At 47.2% G+C, this 25040-nt stretch overlaps 1 protein-coding gene across 1 annotated transcript in view; it reads right to left on the bottom strand.

The window, feature by feature from the left end:
• LOC120841455 (THUMP domain-containing protein 3) overlaps nt 1–25040 on the bottom strand; it is a 43416-nt gene that overhangs the window by 1585 nt on the left and 16791 nt on the right. Inside the window, exons 4-7 of the mRNA XM_042286866.1 lie at nt 21130–21199; nt 16660–16781; nt 15876–15963; nt 13606–13743 (exon numbers count right to left, since the gene is read on the bottom strand). Coding sequence (XP_042142800.1) covers nt 13606–13743; nt 15876–15963; nt 16660–16781; nt 21130–21199 — 418 coding nt within the window. The remainder of the gene's footprint in view (nt 1–13605; nt 13744–15875; nt 15964–16659; nt 16782–21129; nt 21200–25040) is intronic.

Genomic DNA, 25040 nt, shown 5'->3' with positions numbered 1-25040 from the left:
AGACCAGTCGAGGCCACTAGAAAATTTGCGGCAAATCGTGGTACTCCCAGGGCTAGTCTGGTGTACCTTCGGAGCGCTGCTTCCAATTTGGAGAGCTGAGTCTTGGTGATGGATAGATATGGAAGCTGGTACAGTACACGGGAGTACACAAGGGCCTCGATAATCCTGCGAAGCTCCTGTTCCTTGAGTCCTCTTTGTCTGCGCGTTACTCTACTTAGCATGTGGTAAATCTGATTGAGCTGCCGGAGAATCGTGTCCATCCATACGTGGGCCTTGCCATTGTCCTGTAGGAGGAATCCCAGTATTCGGATGTGAGAGCGGCGAGGAATAGGGGTGTGGTCAATGTGGAGCTTGATGCTGTCGCGTTGCTCTTCTGCTTTACGACCTGTTTGATTGGTAACTACAATGAATTCAGATTTGGTGGGAGAGCATTTGAGGCCAATACTGCTCAGGTGGTTCTGAATGACATTCAGACCTGACTGGATCGTGTGTTCCTGTTGTCCAAGGGATCCTTTACAACACCAGATTGTAATGTCATCTGCATAAATGTTGTGTTCCAGGTGTGATATAGAACTGAGCTGGGCAGGTAGGTGAAGTAGGGCAATATTAAAGAGAGTGGGGGAAAGAGCACTAAATACCGGCGTCCTTGAGGGACGCCGGTATTTAGTGCTCGAGGTGTCGAAAGCTCTCCATTGATTTGGATTTGTACAGAACGACCAGTTAAGAAAGCTTTTATATAGTTGTAGAGGCGAGCGCCCGGTTGTAGTGTCAGAAGGTTGGTAAGGATGGCTGAATGTGGTACGTTATCGAACGCTTTGAGTATGTCTACACCCGCGATTGTTCGGGTTTGGACTAGGCTAAGATTTTGGTACACGTCCTCCGAGATTCGGAGCATGGTGTCCTGAGCGCTGACGTGTGATCGGAAGCCTGTCATTGTGTAGGGCAGAGCGTCTCTACTTTCTATGTGCCAATTGAGACGGTTGAGGGCCATGCGTTCCATTAATTTGCCTACACATGATGTGAGGGATATCGGACGAAGGTTGGTAATAGAGTTGGGGGGCTTGCCAGGGTTAGGGATTGGGATTATCACTGCCGCTTTCCATTCTTGTGGAAGGGTGCCAGATTCCCATGCGGTGTTTATGTATTCAAGAAGCTGTTCTAATTGTGGAAGTGGGAGGTTACGGAGGGTAGTGTAAGTAATACCGTCTTTGCCTGGAGCCGTGTTTCGTTTGAGCGAAGATAGGGCCGCATGTAGCTCACCTACCGTAAAGTTGCTGTTGATGCCTGTGTCCATTTGGTCGAGTGATTCGGGTGGATAGCTAGGAAGTTGCTCTGTACTCGGGCCGATGGGATAGAACGTTCGGTAAATTTCTTCTGCTGTCTGTTCTCGCGTCTTGCCAGAGTGCATCATAATTTTGTCAATTGTGTGTCGTGTGTAGCCCTGTCCTAGAAGCGTGCGTAAAATTTTCCACACCTTAGGAGTGTGCAGTTGACCATTTAGCTGGTCACACGTTTCAAGCCAGTTTTCAGTACAAAGTTGTTGCGCGTATTCTTCAGCTTCTAGCGTGATTTGTCGGATGGCCTTGCGAAGGCCACGATTTCCTTTTTGTTTCTTTCATTTTTGGACTAGTCTGTGTCGCTTGTTCCAAAGGTTAAGCAGATGAGAGTCTATTTGCGGGTGTTCAGGGGTGCGTGTGATATTTTTAGTGTGCTTCGATTTCGTTTCACATATGGCGTTGACCCAGGACTGTAGATCTGTCGGCCCGTGTACCTGGTCTAGGTCTAATCGAAACCGGTGCCAGTCAGTGAGGTGCGTTTTTGGGCCTGAGTGAGTGGGACGGGGCTTGATGCGAGGATCAGCTAGCTTGATTTCGATGATGTGATGATCACTGCCTAGGTTTTCGTGAAGATTCGTCCACGTGACGTTTCCCACACCGCGGTGCCAGCTGAGGTCTGGGTTAGTATCTCGCTCAACGCTGTTGCCCTGTCGCGTGGGGTCCGTTGTGTCGTTAAGGAGCGTATATCTGTTGTCCTGAGTTTTGCGTTCGAGACGCATCCCGGTTTTGGTGGTGCGCGTATAGCCCCAGGATGTGTTATGCGCATTAAAATCACCAGCCAGGATGATGTCCATGTGCTTGTGTTGCTGTGTATACGCGTCTATCCACCTCACAGATGGCCAATAGAGTCCTGGAGACCAGTACACGTTGGCGATGATAACATCTCGATTGTTGAGGCGACATTGTACTATAACCTGCTCCTGAGTTGAGTTGTTTATAGAGGCGGTGTCGATTTGAATAGCTGGGATATGCCTAGCTACGTACGTGATGGTAGTAACCGGTATGTGGGTTCCTTGTGGGGTTTGTTTATCTTTTTTGGTGATGCTGCCTTGCATAAAGTGATCGTATCCAGGAAATGTAATAGGACTGTTGGCTTCTTGAACCAGGATGATGTCAGGTTTGTTTGTCGGTTTATGGATAAATCGTTGGAGAAGCCCTTTCTTTCTGCGGAGACCGCGGCAGTTCCACTGCCAAATTGTTAGCGAACTATTAGAGGATGCCATGTTGAGATAACGTAGGAGATAAAGGTTCCTCGATGTTAATAAGTCTGGGTGTTTGCGGGCCTGCCATCGTTTGCATATTGGCTACTAATTGTTCAACTACTACGTCGGTGCGTGCGAATTCGTGTTTCACGTAGTGCATCTCGGTTTGTATGGTACGAATGATCGTGACCTCATTCATTAGCAGCTCGAAGGCGTGTTCAAGACGTCGTATACTTGCGAGTTCCGGTGTGAACCCTGCTGTGCGGGATGCATCGGGGCGCTGAATCGTTTGGGCGTATGATGTATGCAAAGTTGGAACGCGCATGACGGGAGCTGTGTATTGTGAAGGAGAAGAGAACGGTGAAAGTGCAGATGAGGGTTGTGAACGGGCCGGCTCACCCACCTCCGTGTTGAAGAGGTGGATCGGTATTGTGCCATGAATTACTTGAAAAGAGCAACTAAAAGAGGGAAAAGAAATTCAAATGCCTGTAGCGCAAGTCGAGCAACTGGAGACGAAAACTGGGAAAGGAAATCACGTATGGGCTTCTCTGCCGCAAGTATGATTGCAGACCAGACTCCAGAGCTTGGCTGCGAACGGTCAAATGGTTGGTCAATACGGAGAGGATGTTGTTCATTGCATCTCTTTGTGGTCAGTATCTGGCTGTAGGATGGTCCCGTGCAATCTTGTCTTTGTGAGAAATGTTCCGGGGTTTTGCTCTGGGCCAATGTTTTGACAGAAGTCTGGTTTTGGGGAAGTGCCTCTTCTCGTTGGTGTTTTCGTTGAGATGTTTTGATGTCCATTATTTGAGTGGAGTCCGCCTTTTGTGTAGTGCTTGAAGGTCCAGCAGTGGTGGAGCGAGAGGCTGTCAGGTTCTCTTGGGAGATAGATTGGTCTAGGGCCGGAAAGTTGGAGGCATCTGTGACCGAGCTGCGAGCTGTTCTGTAGTCGACATTGTTGACTTGACGTATGCGACGTATTTCAAGCTCATCTTTCCATATGACGCACTGGTGAGATGAGGCCTCGTGGTTTTTGCCACAGTTGCAACATCGTGTAGGTGTCTCATTGGGGTTACATTGTGTTCGCTGGTGAGGCCCAGAGCATCGTGAACATGTTGGTGCATGTTGGCATGTAGATGCAATATGTCCGTAGCGAGAACATCTGTGGCATTGTATCGGCTTTTCTACGAAAAGTTCCACTTTGTGCCGGACAAGCCCTAGGAATATGTAGTCTGGAAGCCTTGGAGATGCGAATGTTATTGCGACAGATGCGGAAGTACCGAGCCGACGTGCAGATATCACCGGCGTGTTGTCACTCGATCTAAGCTGAGCTATGGTGTCTTTTGAGTCGATCTTGATAGTTGCGTCTATTCCCTTGATGACTCCTGTTGCTTGAGCGGGTGATCGTGGCTCGAATGCTCTAACCGGAATTACTCGTAGTGATGACACCTTCAGAAGCGAGGAGGATGCAGCCATGTTTCGAGTGTCAACAGATAATAAGTTGAGTCGGTAGTTCGGACGGATTTGAATTACTGACGCAGGCGCATGTGATTCCAGCAGCTCGGTTAGTTTCAGTTCGTTCAGCTTTGTGATTATCTTTGTTTGGTCTATGGGCATATAAATAACAGTAAGTGCTGGAGACTTGTTCTCGATGGAAATGATGGTACTGCTGCTCGATGACGTTGATCGGGCCCCATGACGACGTTTCTTGGCCTTCTTGGACAGCTGCAGAATAAAGCCTTCATCGTCAGTCGTGCCCATGCTGTCTGAGTCGCTGATATCATGAAGGCGCTGCCCAGGGGTCAAATATGCTACGTCCATGTTGATTTCCGAAGCTGAGGATGTGGGGACGTTGGTGCACTCGCCTTTAGGTGATGCAGCTGGTGGGGGTAAACCAGGCGCCGGTGGAGACGGAGTTAGGTTGGTGTCTGGTGCAGTCCGTGGTTGCGCAGGCGGTCGATCCCCGTCTGCCGAGGACATGCCGCAGCGGCAGGTGAACCTACCGGAACCTTAGAGGTGGTGACTTCTGTTATATACGATTATATACAGAAAAATTGAGGAGCAGTAAAATTGTTCTGCACGCTAAAGGACACTTCGTCGTCGTTTTCGCTCAACACGAGCCATTTATAAGGGGCGAAATAAATCGGAAGTTTTGCACACCATTTCTCTTTGTTGGTGATGCTGAAACTCCCTGGCTTTTCCAGGTTTTCCCTGACAATTTCAGGTGAAACTCCCTGACCACTGTAGAGGCGGTTAAATATATAAGACCATTACAACACAAGGCATTGAGCATTGAGAGGATAATTTTGCACGGCAAAAATCCAACTTGCATGTTCTGAGATATTCGGGTTCATCCAGTCCGGATTAAACAAGCACTTTCTTGCCACTGACATTGTCAGTGAAGAGGCCACTTCCGGAAACCCGGATCGGGGTCTGCGGCTTTTCCATTTGTTACTAAATCTAGTAGCTCTACCTGAACACCCTACCTGAATCTAGCCTAGTGTTGCGACTTCAATCCATTCCAATCCAAGGCTAGGACTGGATTTGTCGGCTGTTCCCTTTGCATCAGGTAGCACACTCTACATCGGGTGAGCAGAGCCCGCGCTCTGCTCCAAGCAGAATTTATTGCCGATTTTTCTGCCCCAAGTCCTAGAGTCTTTGCTCAGGGCACTCGATGCTGTTTCCAGCTCATTTTCCCTGACTCGGCTCACTTTTTGACAATATCCCTGACAATTCCCTGATTTTTCCTGGTAATTAAAATTTCCCTGAGAATTCCGGTTTTCCCAGTCGCTAGACAGCCTGTTAGACTTGTGGAGAACCGAAAAGACAAGGGAGTGTGCCCAACACGAGCAATGTTGGTTTTTGTCAAGGGACCTGTATCTAGTTATGGGGATGCGAACGATACGCAGATTTACGGGCGCTTCAGATGAAGATCTGAGCGAGGACCGCGTGCAACAAGGCACGAAAAGCGGTCGCGTGCACTTTTTTTTAGCCAGTCTTGCCTCTGGATGCCAGTGAGGTCGCAAAACTTTCCATGTTTCCCACCGACTGATGCTTCTAGAAACATTTGTGCGCTAATGCAGCAATGCAAACAGTGCTGGCCTTAGCATTCGTGCAGCACGTGCTGATGCAGTGCCGACATAGGGAGGATTCATGTGACATACTTCCAGCTCAAACTCTCACCAAACGCCAGGTTGATGGACTTTTACCGTAACTTTCTATACGCAGAGGCAGTGTTTTCTCGCTTGGTCGAGTCCCGTTGCTTTGTGACCGACTGCAACAGTGAGAGTAGTCAAGAGCATGACGGAGCGTCGGATGGTAGCCTATATTTACACATAATGGCCTTCGATTGGATTTCAGACGAGCCGGCAACCAAGAAATCCAGCTGTCGGTGGCCAACATGGTCCCCACAGATGCCACTAGGGCAACTTTGAAAGCAAAAAAAAGTGGACTAAGAACGGGTTCATGCCACCCAAATATGTCCACGAAAGTACTTGTTCGATTCTGTTGTTGACGGAGTCACAAGCCGTGCCTGCGCGTTCCACCAATGCCAAAAGCAATGAATTTTCTGCATACAAACCGACGGGGAACGGGGCAGACGCTGATTGTCAACGTGGTGGAATGCGGCCTACCGGAAGTGAAAAGGCGTCTCGCCAAACCGCCCTACTGACGGCGTGTGCGAACTACTGGGGGCGCTTCTCCAGCTATCATCTTCGTCGTTTGTGATGTCACCGGTACATGTGATGTCATGTGTTTGGTGCACGAAGCGCCAAACAGCGCTTCGTGGGCTGTTTGGGTAACTCGCGGCAAAGCCTGTTTCACGCGTTGTGTTTACTTGGTGAAGTAATACCGTATAATTGCATGTTAAGGCCCGTTCACACTCTTGCGACTGCTTGCGACCTCTTAAACCTGGGTTCCTTAAAACTTCTTAAACCAGAGAACACACTGGCGCCATCTATTGGGAAGCAGTGTAAACTCGGCGGTCCGGCATATTTTTTTTTATTTCTCGCGCAATATCTTTTCTTTTTTGGCTCGAAAAACTTTTGTCAATGTTATAAACGAGCCTTTCTATGGGTATTACGCACATTTGACCTCGGAAATCCCGCAAAACCTTCGCTTTTGTGAAATGCAGTTCTAGGGTCACCGCATAGATGGCGCCACAATGTCAGTGTGTCCCCTCATTCTAGAAACATTTAAGAAGTTGTAAGAGATCTCGTCTCTCTCAGTCGTACTCGGTCGCAAGAGTGTGAACGGGCCTTAAGGGCCGTACTCGTGTATGGGCCTCACCCCTTCCTTTCGACGCGCGGCACCAGTGTACCCTGCCGTGCTGGCCGAGCCCTGCTCTGTTTACACAACTCTCCGCAACATGGTGCCCCTGCCGCGTGCGCGCAGCAGCACTGCTGTTTATTTTTTGCTCTTTTCACATTCCTATCCTGTCCTCCTCATGGCTGGCTGGCCGCTTTACAACAACCAAGAACAACCAAGGATAGCACATAGGACCGCCGGCGCCACTGTTCACAAAAGTTTTTCTTGGCGAGGTTTAGCCTCCGTAAGTCCGTAGCGCAATAGGCAAGCACTTGAACAGCTACACAGCTGGGTTTAAAATGAAAGTTGCAGCTTCCACCCTAAAACATGGCAAGCGTGCAGCTGGACGGCTGTATGACGTTGACGAGAAGCGTGTGCGGCACTGGTGCGTCCAAAAAGATGCTTTGGCCAGCACCAACAAAACAAGGCACGCATTCCGCAGCAAGTCCTGCAAGTTCCCCGAGCTGGAGAATGAGCTCTTCAGCTATGCGAAAGTGTGCAATAATGGGTATGCCCTCTCGACCGACATGTTGAAAATGAAAATACTGGAACTGGTGCGCGCGAAGGACGTGCCTCCTGGAGATTTCAAAATGAGTGCCCGATGGATCCAAAGATTTATGAAGCGAAGAGATCTTTCCATTCGATAAAGGACGACGATGTGCCAGCGGCTTGCCGAAGAATACAAGGACAAGTTTCTCGGCTTTCAAAGCTATGTTATGGGGCTGCTGAAGGAACATCAATACATCATATCCCAAATTGGGAATGCCGATCAGACCCCAGTATGGTTTGATTCACCGGGGAACTGTACGGTAAACGCCAAAGGCGAAAAGAGTGTGCTCGTCCGTACCACGGAAGCAGAACGCCAGCGTTGCACTGTCGTGCTCAGAAGAGGGGTCCTGCCAAAGAGTTTCGCCGTAGAATCATAGTCCACGCGCAGGAAAAGGGCTGGATGGATGAGGAACTGGTATTCGACTGGCTGCAAACCGTTTGGGGAAACCACCCCGGGGCTATGCTAGCAAACAAGTCCCTGCTGGTGCTGGATAGTTTTCGCAGTCATCTCACTAAAAAAACACACAGACGTAGCTGTCGTACCGGGTGGGCTTACAGGCGTGCTGCAGCCCCTCGATGTGAGTGTAAATCGGCCTTTCAAGGTGGAGTTCCGTCGATGACACACCAAATGGACGACCAGCGAGAACCATAAAAGACACTTACTAGACAGCTCAAGAGAGCATCTTTGTCGACTGTGGCCAGATGGATTGTGACCGCGTGGAATGGAGTCTCGCTCAACATCGTTGCGAAGAACTTCAAAGTGACCGGAATCTCTAGTAATCTCGAGGCGCCAAAGATGACCTCGTGGGGGAGCGCGTCTCTGAAGAGCCAGACTCCAGCGCCGAGGACAGCTCAAGTGACGAAGAGTGAGGCCCAATAAAAGATGTTTGGGACTAATGCATCCGACCGGAAGTATGTCCGGTTTTCATGTACATGTATATATCAATATTTTTTAAATTTGTGTATATGCCGCGCCGTTCACCTTTAAGCTGATGGAAGCTCCGCCTTCAGTGTGAGCTGACTGGCTTCCGCAGGGCTTTGGTTGCGCATGCCTGCGCGTTCACACTTGTGTTAGCGAGGGCAGAAAGATTACGCTGAAGGCGGAGCCTCTACTCTCACCTTAAGGGTGATTGGAGTATAGCAGGACATTCTACCAAAGCTTGAAATCGCACGTGGCACAAGTGAATGTGCCAACAAGTACTTCTGGTGCAGAGGTGTCGAAGCACTGGGATTGTGCTGTGCCTCTTCTCTAACCCCGGTACAAAAAGCTGGATCATGAAAATTGAATATCCAGTGCTCTATCCCAGCACATACAACATCTACCACAGTGATACCGACGCTTGGATAGAAGCGTCGGTATCGACAAGCTCAATGTAGCTAAAACAAGTGTGGAACGCTTTAGAATTCAATTGTGCGCACATACACAGCTAAGAAGATAGCACGTCAATTACTCTAGCAAATGTAAAACCTTTTTCTACAGCGGCCTCCACAGATAAAAAAAAAACCAACAAAAAAAACAAGAATCAAGGAGGCTGTGAAAAGTCTTGACGTACGTCGCGCAACCTGTGATCTGAAGCTCGAGGCTTGTTTTAGAACATTTTGAAGATTTTCTAATATAAAAAGCAACTTAGAGGCATTGTTATTCATTAGAGAGATCACTCACAAAAACATTATACGCATTTCTTTAATAAATAAACAGTCTTAAATCGGCATAGATTTGAACTAACATAGACACTCCGTGCTTTGACATGGCGCGTCGTCTGCTCACATCCTACCATCTGCGTCATAGGAGGGCGTCTGCAAGGTGGCGCCACCAAACGATCTCGTCGCCAATAGTAGAGGACGGTGATTTTAGTTGCACCGTCCCGTGTTTCGTACCCAGGAAGTTGCGAGGATGCCTCGCAGTGTTTATGATTCTGGGGGTTTATTCCCGTTTTCGATAGATTTGTGTTCGACAGTGTGCGCAAAGAACACCATGGAATATCCGAGCTTCTTTCAACACAGCAAATCTTTTGTCTTTCTCCGGAACGAAGTTACAGTAAAACTTCGTTAATTCGGATCTCATAGACCGGCAAACATGTCTGAATTATGCAGAAATATTGAAAGGACAAAGAAAACTGCGCGAAAATGTTTCCCTGTGACATACCTTTATTTTGAGAAGAAATCTGTTATTGCCGCCTGCTTTCTGGACGACATTTAGGCGGAGATGACAACTTTCCTTAGCGCGGTCTGGTGCTCCACCACACTCGCGCTGTCGAAGCTATGCATCCTGTGCGCTGACGATTTACCACAGCAAGGCCTCTTCTAGTTTCGGGTAGACCACCTTCCACAGCCGCTTTTTTTTTCGCATTGAACTTCTCACTCTCGAAAGCCTGTAGGATCTCGGTCTCAATTCCCTCACTTGTTGTCGAAAGACGCCGTCCTTCAAAGCCTTGAGTATTTTCACTTTCGTCGCTAAATTCTTGGCTTGGTACAGCTGCAACGGAAAAAGAGTAGCACAAGCGACCGATGACCGGAATGGCAAAATCGCGACACGCGATTTTGCCATTTCCCGAGCGCGCCGAGAGTGGAGTGCCAGTTACGTTGCATGTTTCAACGAGGGGGTGACCGGCAAAAAATTGAGGGATAAGATAGTTGTTAAAATGCGGGCTTTAGGATGGGCTGCTTTCTACCAGCCACCCCGTGTCCAGGTATGAAAAGTGACTGTCATGCTCGCTATCGGCGCTCTCGCTATTGCCGCTCTGGTCGTCGGTCACTTGTGCTACTCTTTTTCCGTTGCAGCTGCACTTCTGTCGCTTCCATGCCAGGAGACTAGCGCGCTGACGCACGACAATCCAGAGCAAAACTGGTGCGAAACATGGAGAACCGGAAGAGCGAAGGACCACGGGAAAACTGGAAAAAACCATGTGTGCACCTCAAATGAATAGCCGTCATAGCCTTTGAAACTGACGGTAGCTTGCGCCACCCGGCAAATTCGTCCGAATTAACCATAGCGTGCCACATTCCCTTCGAATAAATGAGCGTTTGGTGCCATTGACTAATACACACTTTTGACGGGACCGGGTCGGCAGTTCGAATTATCCAAATTTCTGAATTAGCGGGGGTTGAATTAACGAGGTTTTACTGTATCTCACGATAGGCAGACGGAAATAGATGTGGCACCAAAAGCGCTGCCGTCAAGATGGAATCTCGTGAAATTCATCTTGCTGCAGCGAACCATCTCAAGATATTGCAAGCTGTGAGGAGGAAGCCTCAGCAGCAAGGAGGAAATGCAGTGCAAAGTCAGATTTGGGGGCTTTATGCGCCCAACCAACAAAGGGTATCTGGTGCACCCCAGTGGAGGGATGGGAGATTAATTTCGGCTACCTGGGGATCTTCTGACGCGCAAGCGTAATCTCCGCGATAACTCAGTCAGATTGCAGTTACCTCAGCCAGGATTCGAAACTGCCACCTGGAGATCTGTAGGCTGGCACTTTGCCTCGAAGCTACCCAGGCGGCTTAGAATCCGGTGAAATGCAGACAAGAAACCACAATCTATAAATGGAGTGTTTCTTCAGAACACCTTAAAATGCTCGACATGCTTTATATCTTACTAAAATGAGATGATTTAGTGTTTTTCAATGATGCCCAGAAATATTTTAACTGAATTACATCAAATCTTCTAATTAGATACTTAATTACTCGAAAGTAACTATTAAACTAATTATGGCTAACACTATCAACACCTTCGCATCTGCCATGTCGTTGGTCTCGAGTGCACGATATTCCTCGCCCCATTTCTATGGGACTGATAGCACCCGTGGTGCCAAAGAAAAAGCTTGTAACTTTTGAAGCATAATTTATATTTCAAATTGATCCTGAATAGTGTGCGCATACAATGCACCTAAAGAGTTTCGCAAATATAGAACTACATAAACCGCAAGAGCGTGTAAATATTGATTGCAGATTCCTTGCACTCCACTGGTGCTCGCTCCTTGTACCTCAAACTTTGCCGATGTGGCATTGCCTGAACGAATTCTGCTTCATATTATGTCAGGAGTTTTCCGAAGAAAATGAGACCGTTTACGAGCCTCTCGAACCATCGACAGCATACCCGTGCTCGTAATTGTGCCTAGTTTGTGTCTAGGAAGGACTGCCACTTCGAGAAACTACTCGACGAGTTCGACTTTCAAGCCCTTGTAACTGACTGTTTATGCTGGCGATTGGTTACCTGCAGTGTATATCGCCATTGTAAATGGCTATATCTACCACACAGATCTTCTTAATCATTTGGCATATACTGGGAAAGAAGTGAACTGCCGCAGAGCACTCAAAACTGGCGGTGCAGGCGGTGCCAAGCTATCAATTGCGGTTTCGTACACCTCGCCTTCCTTACGCTGTCACAACCACTGCCATTGACGTTTATGATGCTAACTGAATCGGCAGGGTTAGCATCTTCGTCGCTGTCATATATATACACAAGATCAGTCCTTTAACCACTGGAGAGATTCCAACTCTTGCTGGACGCCATGTTCTTGTTGAAAAAAACGACAACCACTAACCTTTTTTGTTTTGACCTCTACATGCACAAAAAATATAGAACATGAAATACCATCTGGTGTCGTAAGAACTAACCAAAACACAAGTGGTGTAATAGCGTCGCCATCTATCAACATATATATTGAAAAAAAAAAGTTTTAATGGAGACAGGCAAAGTGCCAACTTTGTGCACTTTGGCCTTTGCCGTGGCTGCCAGCGAATCACCGGCGTTGGTAGTAGGTTTAGTTTCGCAGACAGGCCCTTTGGCAGAAACCACTACGCTATTAAATTTTCTTCTGTATGATGCATACTTTTTGCCGGAATGATTTGGCGTTGTTTCAAGAAAAACCCTGTATGGTCGGTGACGGGTTAACAGTGCAGTAGGAGCTCTGCCTCCAGAGTGGACTTTCTGTTTTTGATAACACTTCGGCACATGCGCAGCCAATCTGCGACACAACGCAACAGCATGTGTTGAAGACGGAGCTTCTGCTAAATTATTCGCCTGTCACTGATCCGGAATAGAGTGAAAGGAACACTAACACCCCCAAAAATGTTTTTTTTTATTTTTGGCCAGACGATTTAAACTGGAGTCAGGAGACTACCCGATCAATATTTTTCTGCAAAGCCACGCATGTTTTTAATGAAGCCAAAAAACTGAACAGCGCAAAACCAAAACAAGAGTACGGAAGCTCACGGCTGGAAATCATGTGGCTACGCCCGATTGCTTTTTTCTTTTCTTTTTTTTTCTCCTTTTATCCAGCAGGGGAAGCAGACGACGACGAATTTCTGTGCACCGTCTGTCGTATGCTTGTTTCGCACTTATATCCCTTCCACTCAATGTTTCGAGCAGAAGATCGTTTGACTGGTACCAAGAATGACAGTTACGAAGCAGCTGCCCCATGTTTGTCACAACGTTGGTTCGTCGCACGCCGCCATCACGTTGTCCAGCCCGCGGTACACTACCACATTGAGAATGACATGCACACATACCTCCTGTCATCTGTGCAACATTTATATTTTTTGATCAACGAATTTGCAGCTTTTTGGAGGCCGAAAAAATAAGGTTCACATTTTTTTTTACTTTTAACATTAAATGTGTGCCTTAGATGACCCACAACTTTCAACATATTTGGTACACATAATTCGAATGCCAAGTGACTACGAGAAAGAAAGTGAGCGCGTCTGAAGCTGGCCAATTCACGACCGGCCGTTTTCTGGCAGAAAGGAAACGGATTTCGAGCCGCAAATTATGTTCCGGCTAGCTGGACTTTTACGGGTAATGTACAAATCAAAACCTCGGCGAGCATAAATACCCTGCCGGTGTCCCTTTAACGCCGAGTGTCGAGCCATGGTGTTGCATAAGATTGCCTCATGTGACCGGTTTGCGTGATGTATCCTGACCTGATGTCATGGGACGTGGTCATCCGATGCAATGTCACGCAACACCCAGGCATCATATGCTACCATATGACACAGTCACTTACCATGATCTGGCGTGGCCTGGTACGCTCCACGTAGTTACATGACATAGTTATGTTGCAATATGACCCATAGTAGCATTCCACCGAATCTAGTGAGAGGATAGTTTGCTAAATTTAGCCAATGGTGGCATGGTTCGATTTGGCTACAGCGATGTGGTGCAAATCCTAGCGTCGCTTTTGTTGAGGTGCATCGTGCATAACCATAGCGCTGCTTACCACAGAGAGGGTCTTCTTGTCCTGAGTGAGCAGGACAGCCTTGCCCGTCCTGGGACGGGCCACGCGTCCCAGTTCTGCCAGAAGCTTTGGGTACAGGGTCCTGTTGTCTGGCCGCGAGCCCATGCGCTTCCCGAAAGGCTATCCGGAGACGGCCGTCGGAACGAGAGGAAAAAAAAAAAAAAGAGAACGGAAAGCAAGCGCTAAGATCAGAGCTGCAGAAGGTACTCGTGAAATAAACCCACTGTTACGTGCTTATGATTCGTTAAAGTCACAGTTGCTAAAATTGTAACCAAGTTACATTGCGGCCAATCCTAATATATTGCTCAAAGAATAGTCGTAGCTGCTACGATTTACAGATGCACCATTTAATTTCCAAAAATGTCAGCATTCAGACCAGTTCTATTTGACACTCTACTAGCAACAGGTGTTGAGGTAGTGGTGTCGGCTGCACAACTGCAAACTGCCAAGAACAGCGGCGCCTAAATGCAATGCGCACATCAAAAATTTTGGGAGGTGACAGCAACTAAGCCAAGCTAAAAAGCGTAACCAAGTTAGTTTCAGTTAAAAGCATTTTATTGTAACATTAAAAGTGTTTGGCTACAAAAGATGTAACTACTAAGTACACTAACTTAAATATTTGCTATCAATTACTTTCAGTTACCACTAGTCATGTCACGTGACCTATACAACCATTCAGTTTCCCCGCTAAACTTAGCGGGAAAAATATATGTCACGTGACAAATCAATCCCCTCACCCGAACCCTCTCCTTTCCTCCCCCCTCCCCAATTCCCCCTCGTAGCAACACCTCCTAGATAACCTTATGTGATGTTTCTCCCAGGGTGCCTCGCAGCATTTCACGTGTTATAGTACTTTCAAGGAAAAGGTCACTGCCAGATATTTCTTAGCGTGTCTTTTCTTATTTTGACACGACGGCATGTCAACACGCGTCGAGCCAGAGAAGTTTTTGGGAGCTATACACCATGCCGGTCCAACCTCCTTCTGCTGAGAGCGACGTCAGCCTTGAATTGCGATTGTCTACGAGCCCGGCAGTTTGTACTATCGATCGTAAAAGATTGGTCCAGAAGTGGTCATCCAGACTCAGTCCAACAGAGCGGTGCCTGCACGGTTCCACTCCCTGTGTGAACGGACATTCACGCAGCTCTCGCCGAGAACGCATCTTCTCGGATGTCAGCTCTGTCCTGTATCCCCGAGGCCACGATGAAACGCAGCGATAACTTGTTTTCATGAGCGCCACTTTGCGGACGAGCCAGGCAGGCCGTCTCCTTCTAGCAAGGACCATAGATGTATTGATTCGTAGAAATCGAGTTTGTAGTAGTCAACCAAGGCAGTCATCCCGGCCTCGGTAACGCTGGGTATTTGGGCTCGTTTAAATCGCAGCAGTGCCCACAATTGACTGCACGAATAAGATTCCTAAACAAGCGTTGCCAGAAAGGCCGCCAGCGTTTGTTGTGATCCAAAATTGAGGAGCTTCGAACCATGCCGCCAAACTTTCCGACTGGTTGCTCGTGCTGCCGAAAACACTGTCCCCATGGCATCGGCCTGCTCTCATGGAGATCGGGGACTTGTGGGAAACCAGAAGTTCTTGTTTTCCCCTACTAGAACGTCGATTTCTTCCTTGCGCTTAAGCAAGTGCTTGTGAATACTGACTTTTCCTCTTATGATGTGCTTAACTTACAAACTTCTTGGCTACATTGTCGTAGCCTAAGATGCTCTTTGCAAATCAGGCCCCCGAATGCCGACGCTCAGTTTAGCACATTTTAATGCCTAAAACAAATTTTTAATTGGAATGCTTCAGCTAAGGCGAACATAGTTAAGTTATTTATAGTGAAGTTGAAGTATGGTGATGTCTCGTTAATATGAATACACAGCTATATTGACAGTATTTCTGGGAGCGAACTGTGTAAACAAACATTTTTCTCGCGTTGTTATGGAACCTTCACATTATGAACAATCTTTGGGGGCAACAGAGGAGTTCATATTAATGAGGAATGACAGAAATTAGTTTGCTAATTATCACTTTGCCTACTTTGTCCAGCGTCCCCTGCAGTCGATAACGCTAGCCCGAAGGAGTCAATTCTCCATTTAAAGTGCCTTCATTTCTAGAAGTTAATCCAAATATGCGAAAGACCTTGTAGAGTTAGCGAAAGCGAGTACTACTTGTGTCATCGTAACTTTTAGAAATTTCCTGAACTACCATTTCTCTAATCGTTTCACGGGGACGACATTTCACGCTCGAGGGTCGACTCACGAGGTCCGTCACGAAGATGTCCACCGAGCCGTTGCGGAGCGGCAGCCGGTTGACGTCCCAGCGGAGCAGGTCAGCTGGGAGGTTGCCCCTGGACGCGGAGAGAATGCCACTCAGAAACCCTGTATGGTTACGTGATTTGGGACCCACCCAGTTCGACGAACACATCGAAAACTAGTCACTGGGCAAAACACCCAACGTTTGATTTCGGAAACTTCCAAACTGACGAAACTTCAGCAGTTTTAGTGTTTCAGGAGGGTTTGCATTGGCATCACTATGCCGTTTGTTGTTCCCGATTCTGCAGCGATGGACTTGCATGATTAGAGCGTAAACATTAAATTTTCTGAGAACTGCAAAAGAAGTCAATCTCATCAGTCATAGCACTTCTAAAGAATCTCAAAGCAGTCAGTTGCCAGTGGGGAGGTTTGTAGTGGTACAGACTGTGCTTGATTGCATTTGTAAAAATCCTTCGTTATACAGGTCACTCCATACCTAACACCCCCCTGCCCCTCGGCTAGCCTCGACAGTGGAAGCCGAATGTGCTGCTGACTGAGCTATGAAACCAGCATACAGGCATGGAAGGAGCACAAGCAGGTGGTGTGAAAAAGAGTGGAGCGGAGAGAGGTGGAAAGGGCGAGAAAGAAAGGAGCAAAAACAGGTTGTGCAGAAAGAGCATGCAGAAAGTGACAGCAGTATGAAAGCGTTTAACTACAATGTTATTCAAGTCACTGAATGAATCGTGGCCCAATCGAATAAGTGCTAGGTGCATTCATTCGACGTCCCTTACGTTTTCTCGTCGCTGGCGGTTCGCTTGTCGTTCAGGGCCACCAGATTAGCCGAAGTCCTCTGCACAGCCAGCTCGTGGTTGTCGCCACACAGTGTGATTGTGTCTGGCCAGTTGATGGCTGCCTGGGGAACATATGCCAAAGTGCATACTGTACAAGCAAGAATTTTTTTTTTTTTTCGCATTTTTTATTAATATTTGGTTGGTGTTCTGAAGTGTTTGCACAAAAATGTTTGCATTTGTTATAAAACTTGCCTCAATATCTCCCGTAAAGCAGGCTGACGCAGAATGCTTTGTGTGTTTGTGTTGACCTATTTCATACTGTTTTGCCTTTTCTGCACGTTTGGCCTTAAGGCTAATCTGTTGCGGATGCCAACACAAACACATGGCACATTCTGCATCAATATGGTGAGAAACAGAGAGAGGGAAGAAAATGAGAGCATGCAGGGACCTCGAAGTGCCAAGCTCCAATTGGAACGATTAGTGAGTGGACGCAAAGGCTAGCTGCCTTTGTCCCTACTCACCATCCGAGAGCATTCGAATGGTGATAAGAGGCTGGGGCAGCTCGCCCTGCATCTACCCATTAATTTAGCTGACCTTCCGAACATTCCCATTAGGGCTTGGAGCGTCGACGTCCCCGTATGCTCTCGTTTTCTCCTTTCCCTCGGTTTCTCACCATGTCAGTTTTATGCTCAGTATCGAGCTAAGCTATAATTTTTGCGACTAATCTACGACAAGCTGCCACAGCTGCTTCCAAGTGCAACTGTGGTGGCTTGTTACCTCCTACGTCAGGCGGCGTGACCTTTGACGTCGGATGGGGTAATCTCTTACGTCATTGGTGACGACGGGACATGCGGTCACGTGGTATGTGTGACATGGTTCAGATGGGTTGTGCGCCCATGGCTCATGTGACCACATGAAACAATGTCACGTGACACCATGACACCACATCCTCCGAGTCATGTAATTATTGTAAGGGTGTGCAAATTTTCGAAACTTCAAATACTTTGCGAATAATGCTCGCTATTCGATTCAATTTGCACTTTCGCTGCTCAAAAGTATTTGAGTTCTTCGAAAACTATGAATAACGCGGAACTCGCCGATTAGTATCAACTCGCAGTCGAGTTCCCTCTTTTGTTTTTGGTATGGTTTCGAGCTTGGCAAACCCAAAAAAACCAACCTAAATGCCCTTTTCTTTTTTTTGTATGAAGCACTGGAAAGTTATTTGCACGCAGTAGTGTGATCCGTCCTTTTCTTGCCATGATGTCTGGATTGCGGAGTGAGCGAAGTGGTCGTGGTGAAAACGCTGCTATAGATTTGATGAATGACTATAATCTGCTACGGCATGTGCATTGTCGTGGGCACAAATGCGACGGACCACTCACTGCAGTCCTTCCTACAGTCACTACAGTAGCGAAGGTGCTATGGATTCGGATATGGATTTACGGATGACCTCGGCTATTGGCGATATGTGGCTTGTGTTATTTTCCGCTTGAATTTCCGTTTCATCAGTTTGCCAGAATTCCTTTTGTTATTTATTTCTACCCATCTTCACTGGTAAAAGTGAGAGTTGCTCCCCCCGCCAAAACAAAACAACATATTCTTAATTTATTGCTTCCTTGTGGCATCCTCTACTGACAGAAAAATTGCACATGGAAAGAGATGGCGCAGAGTCAGTGCGGCTGCGTGGCGCAATCGCACGATCCCCAACTCTGCTGTGGCCTGCCGACCCGCCTCCACTTGTGTACTTCCGTTTATGTTCACGTGGTTGCGTTCACCCATGTAAAAAGAGGTTTCACAAAGCCAGTGCAGCTGCGCAACCCAATCTCCGACTTTGTGTTGTAGCTTGCCAGCCCGCCTCCATTTGTGCTTTTTTATTTACGTTCTGTAACTTCACTTCTTGAATGGTGTTTCACTGACATCTTTTTTTTTCATCTGTTTTTCATCAGTCCCATGTGTGACATTTTTCTTATAGCAATAAAAACAACCTCCTAAATGTTTGTTGAAAAAAAAAAAATTTCCAGTTGTGTTTTGATTGAGCATTCTTGTTTATTTCACATCAAATAAAAAATATTCATTTTCAAAATGTCCTTTTTCAAAGCTACTACAGTAAAATATTGGTAAACCGAAATCGCTTAAACGGAATTGTTGCTTAAACAAAACAACTACCTTGGAGCTGTTTGGTTTTGTATTCATGCGATGTAAAAATATTCCCGTTAATCAGAACTCAAATTTTTGTACCTCTGGGTAAACGGAACTGCAAAGGAAACTATGTCGCCAACAGATATTTTTCGGTATCGCAGAAAAGAACAAGAACTCTGCATAATAAAGCAGTATGAAAAATGTTTTGAATATTTCTTAGTTTTAATGCCCCAAAATTAGCATGGACGCATCTTTTCTTGGTTTCTTTTTTTTTTTTTTTTCTCCTTTTTTACGCCTAGCTGGCTGTGTTGGGTAGGCTAGGCTCAACGGAACTTCCACTGTCATCTTAAGCCTAGTGGCCTAGCTTCTGCGATGGCACCAAAGCGACAACACCATGTACTCATGTTAGAAAAAAGGGTCGAAATCATTAACGATTTTGATAGCAGTTGCTTCACGAAAACGGCATTTGCAACTAAGTACTATACCATTCCCGAAAGTAGCCTGACAAGGATTCTTCACACAAGGAGAGATAAGAAGAAGTTGCTAGATCTGAACATGAATATTAGTTCAACTTTTTTACACAGAATGTGTGAATATACAAACGCAGCAATTTGGTGTCTTTCTAATTATTTTGCCTTCTACATTCACTATCTGATGTTTACAAATTGTGTACTTGTAGAAACAACATTTGAGATGGCATTTAACATTTTTAGTGTACCTACACTCGATACTCTCAGTAAATGAAACTCCTGATAGATGGAACAGATTTTCCTGGTCCCTTCCAGTTCAGTTAGTTTAATGAGACTGTTCTGTATTAATATCTATTTGATTCGCAACGTTTATTATTCCATTCGATTCGCTTCGAACGATTTTGATATTCGCACACCTCTAGATTATAAATGATATGACCACACAGCCTACTACTATAGAGATTATGTCATCATTTAAGCACTCCCACATTGGGGTGACAAAGTGCTTGCAGCAAGATGAGTACATAACAGCTGCAACAACACGCATCCTTCTGTGTGCGCAAGGGTACAACATCAGTTTATGGAGCTAGAGGTGCAGCGTTTGATCCCTGGCAGGGAACAGTCTTTTTCGTAAAGACACCTGGTTCGTGTTATACCTCTGTAAAAACCTTTTCTGACGGTCCAGACCTGTAATCTGGCCGAAAATGCATTGTGTGTTAAACAAAACCGAAAACAATGAACGAAAGGTGACTCTAATAATGCGGGATATAAGCGAACATTGCTGACAAGGAAGCGGTCATCTTTGCTTCATTGTCCCTCGCCGCGATGAGTTTGGCAGGAAAACATGATCTAAAAACGTCATATTTTAGAACTTTTTTTCACCGTACACCGAAAGTTTGCCCACTCCTTATTTTCACCCAATCTTCTCTCGATTTTAGGTGGGCTACATCTCGGGATACTGCGGTACACCGAATCCAATCAATCCAGGTAAGAAAAGGGCAAAAATAGCGAAGGAAACTTTATGGGATGCCGTGGAGAACTACAGACGGCGACGGGCTAAGAAGACAGCAGGCGCTCCGCCTCCAGAGAGAGCTTTCTGCCTTTGGCAATGCTTCGGCGCACATGCAGACATTCTTGATTTCAGCTTAAGTCTGGACGCAGCAAATGCTATGAGGTTACGGACCAATCGAGCAGCATCAAAAGTGCAACTCGCTAGACCTTTTCTGTCTACAATTGGTTCAGTGATGAAGGAACACATACAGAAACATGCGAAGCTCCACGATGGTCTACTTTTGACACCGTCTGATTGGTCCCACCAGCTCGTAGCGTCGGCCGCGTATGGACTTGAGGAACGAAGTACGAAGACCGGTGCAGGGCAACAAGCGAGCGCTGGAGGTGGAGCTTGTACTGAACTTTCAGCCTGTCGCCAACCGACCATAGGGACGCCGGGTGTCAAGCCATGGCAGCATACAAGATCACTTTACAAGACCGGGTCGTGTGACGTCGCAGCGACACCGTGGCGTCACGTCACCTCGCATGACCTGGTGGTCATCACGCGGTTATGCGACCCATAGTGGCTCGTGCCACGCGATCACGTGCCATGCGTGACTTCCGCCGCATTTTTAGCCTGTAGCGGACCGTAGACGCGGATGGGACACAGACTTGTACGTCTTGGGGGCTGTCCCACGGACCAAGGAAGGGCGTGTGGAACGTCCCGGCAAAGGGCTGAGAGAACTGTCACTCCCAAACCGTCTCGGGAACGACAATGCCTGATTGGGGCCTGTTACGTGGTGGCACAACTAAGCCGGTGCCAGATCACAGGCACCTCGACATTGATTCAAAAACCGGCAGATTCGCATACCTCGATGGGAATGGACCCTCCGCCACACATGGGGTCGCAGACGACGTCCCCAGGCCGCAGGTCGCATAGCCTGCACAGATGGAAAGGTATGGTCAAACTTCTGTCAGAAACTCGCCACTATGCAAGTTAAGCCAGCCATAAAACAATTTTTCTGCTTTCGCTAAATATAACCCAAATACTAAATATATCTTAGGATTCATATAATATTTTCCTTCTTAAATACTGTATGCCTGTAGGCCAATAAATCTGCTATCAGCTGGTACCACATTTGTTTAATTTATTTTCACAAAATACATTATTGCTTCTAAAATCCTGTAAAGAAACTAGATAAACTTGACCATAATTGAAACCTACTTCCTTTTAAAAAAGGCATTTCTTCATCTTTCTTTACTTTTTTTTCTCACACACATTAACTTTTTGTTGGCATAATCAATATTCCCCCCTCTTTTGTAGCATTTTCCGTATAAGTGCTCAAACAGATATACATGCACCCGCAACGACAAAAAGATAGTTTTGAAAGTTGGCTTCACTGCAAGATTTTTAAACCTTGAAATGCTAAGGGCAGGGGGTCTTAAAACCTCATTCACACAGCCGTTTTTTCCCTCGGCCCGGTGAAGCCGCCGGCCGTCTTTTCCGCTGGGGGAGAGGGTGTTGGAACTGGTTTCCGACCGAAATCGGAGCGCCGGACCCGAAATGGGCCCAACGAGGATGTTCAACGTCCCCGGCACCGGCGAGAGACCGGGAACGCCGACGCCCCGCTCATCGAGGGACGGCCAATCACAAAATAGGAAACTTTTGCTGAATCTGGCGGATTCTCAAAAGTTGGGTGACCACGGGCACGGCCGCAGGAGGGAGAATTGACCGCACTGTGCCCTAACACCCTAACGACAAAGCCAACAAAGCTCTTTTCGGGAAGAAGGAGGGAGGCCAGCGAGATGACGGGTGCATTGTGTGATGTTTACGGCTCTTGAACAACGAGCACCGAGATATTTCGATTTACCGCTGAGCTGCAGCTCGAAATGGTGAGACCACATCGGTTCCTTTGCGATAGATGTAAATGCGATTTTAAGGAAGAACAGCCAAAGAAAGAAAATATGGTCGGCGATCATCGGGGACGAAATGCGGCATAAGGAGTGATTGATGTGAAACGTGCTCGCGGTCGGTCTTGTTTTTGTTGCAAAACGTGGAGACAAATAAAATGTTTTGAAACATGCAAGATCGTTATCGGCAACCCAAAAGGAAGCTCCGAGGAACAAAACAGTTGCGGCTGCGCCCTTCGACGCCGATCGTCCGCTACATTTGGTGGTCGACGCCGCCACAAAGCAGCCACAAATGCGGGATTACAAGATTGGTAGTAGAGATCAAGGGAAGTGTGAAATTGCGCAAAGAATAACAGGTTATACCGGTTATACAGTTTTACAAGATACAAACGTTCGACGCACAATTTGAAAGGTGCAGAAAGATTTCTAAGCTAGGTGGCGCAAGCTACCACCCAATATAAGGGGGCACAGCCGCCAGCATCCATCTATTTACATAGCCACCGCCGGGAGCTCCGTCGCCGCTGGTTCGAAGACTCCTCCATCCCCGCAACGTCCCTGTTTCGGCACGGCGCCCACGGCGCTTTCGCCGAGACGGGGCGGGGCGAGACGCTGGCTGTGTGAATGAGGCCTTAATGTTTGGGACTTGAAGGGGCGATGGAAAGTGGTGGTGCAGAAGGGAAAGCGGAGAGAGTTGTGTGGAGGACACAGCCAAAAGGCTGTTTGTGAGTCGGGGAGGACACAGCCAATAAGGAACTTTGTGAGTCGACAAAAATTACAGCTTTCATTATACTATTGTCGAGTATATGTTGAACCGCTAGTAAAATAGCATAAAGCTCTGCGGTGAAAATGGTTGCTCTACAGTCAACTTGAATGGCTTTGCTGTAGGAGGCGGAATACAGAGCACACCATACAAAAGACGACAATTTGGACCCATCTGTATGGAACTCCAGGTAGTCAACATATTTTTGTTGCAAGGAGAGGAACTCCTGACGGAGGATTTTTGGTGAAATGACCCTCTTACTGTATTTTGCGAGTGACCAGTCACAGAAAATCGGCAGAGCATCCCAGGGAGCAACCCTATGAGTGTTTTTAAGCAAGGGAATCTCATGGAGGGGGATATTACAGTGATGTGATTGGCCTAAGCCATTTTGGAGCACCTTTTGGAGCAGCCAGAACAGTGTTTTGGAGCAGAAAAGGTGGCTTTTGGAGCAGCCCAAACGGTGTTTCGAAGCAGCAAAAGTTACTTTTAAAGCAGATATTCTTAAAAAAAAAAAAAATGTTTTATTGCTGGACAAACGAAGGGAACTTTGTGGCGTGTTGTGACAGAACTCGCTGTTTGTGTTACTGCTAAGACATCCCACAAGTGTAAAGTGTTATAGGCGTTGTCGAGCAATCCCGAAAAGAACGCTTGCCACCGTTTTACTGGTTCCCGACGTGCCAGATTTTTGTCAAAAGTAAGTAAACGCAAAACAATGAATTGCAAGCGTCCCGGCTGGCGCCTCTGTCATGCAGTCATGTTCACATGCACGTGAGGGCAACTTCAGCAGGCTTGCAGTGGCACGTGCTTCGTTACGCGAGCGGAGACAACGGCTGCTCAATCGAAACCGAAACAATGCCACTCCCCTCCGTCGCCAAATGGTTTCCAAAATAGTGTGCAAAATGTAACTGTTCAGCATACAAACAAAAAAAAAAAAAAAAGCAGTCGAGCAGCCTGTGCTTGGTAGGCCGCCAGGCGATGTACACGCTAAACACAAAGAAAAAAAGAACCTGAGTGCATTGATGCATGACATCGCGAGCCAGGGTCAAAAAGTTCTTGGAGCGCTTTGTGCAACGACCAAACTCGAGGCAAACAAGCACGCTGTGCGGGTTAAACGTGCAGACATTGCCTTATTTGCTTCAGCAAATAAGGCAATGTCTGCACGTTTAACCCGCACCGATTTCTCTTCACCGATTTCTTTTCGCGGCAGATTTTTCACGTACCGGGCTCCCGCTCGAAAGGAAGTCCAGCGAGAGAAACCTAGGTAATCAATATTTCGAGAAGCAGTCTTTGAGCTAGAGGATTTTTCGTAGTAGGGTATGATTTAAAGAAGGCCGAGAATGTCGATGAACAAGTTTAGAAAGTTAGAAAGTTAGAAAGCGCCATATCTGCAGCGACGTGGGGACGGCAACACCTGACGTCGCGCCACCACGGTGACTGTGCTCGCGGGAGCGTTTCAGTAAATACTTGGTTTCAGCGCACAAAGTAACTCTCGCCGCCAAAAAACGTGGGTTTGTTTCACAGCATGACGGCATCGCTGGGACTAGCGTAGGGGCGTTCGCACACGCCCGCGTCTCTCGTTGAAAAAATTTAAAAAAGATGCGAGACGAGATTGTCGAGACGACGAGGGACGAGGGCGCAAGCATCGTTGCGCACGAGGGGACGAGGGCGCGAAACGTGAAAAAATATGCAAGACCAGATGGACGATTGATGCAGGGTACATTGTGTCGGGCGGCTGCTTGCGCCACCTAGCTGACGTATGCGCAATTACGGTTCTCAGTTTAGTTTCGGTTCGGAAAGGCGACCGAAATTGCCCCTTTGGCGCAGGCTTGGCGCAGATTACCCATATTTTGGCAAAATGTAGCAGGATGTAGCAGGGTTAGCCCCTTGGCGCAGTTTGGCGCAATTGGCGCAGCAATCACATCACTGATATTAAGGGATTGACAAGTACTATGCAAACGGAGGTTTGATGGTCTAACAATGCTCGGCTTGTTTTCGAAAAGCTGTGAACTTCTGCAAGAACAAAGAGCACTGTAGGAGGGATGTTTTGGATTTGAAAATATTTTGTAAGCGAAATGCTGAAGTACTGCCTCCGTTTCTCGAGGGACATGTGA

Source organism: Ixodes scapularis, unplaced genomic scaffold (assembly GCF_016920785.2).
Source record: "Ixodes scapularis isolate PalLabHiFi unplaced genomic scaffold, ASM1692078v2 PGA_scaffold8__174_contigs__length_109621045, whole genome shotgun sequence".
In the NCBI taxonomy this organism is placed as follows: Eukaryota; Metazoa; Arthropoda; class Arachnida; order Ixodida; family Ixodidae; genus Ixodes; species Ixodes scapularis.
Note: the sequence above shows the minus strand (reverse complement) of the source record. Positions and strands in the feature narration are given on the sequence as shown.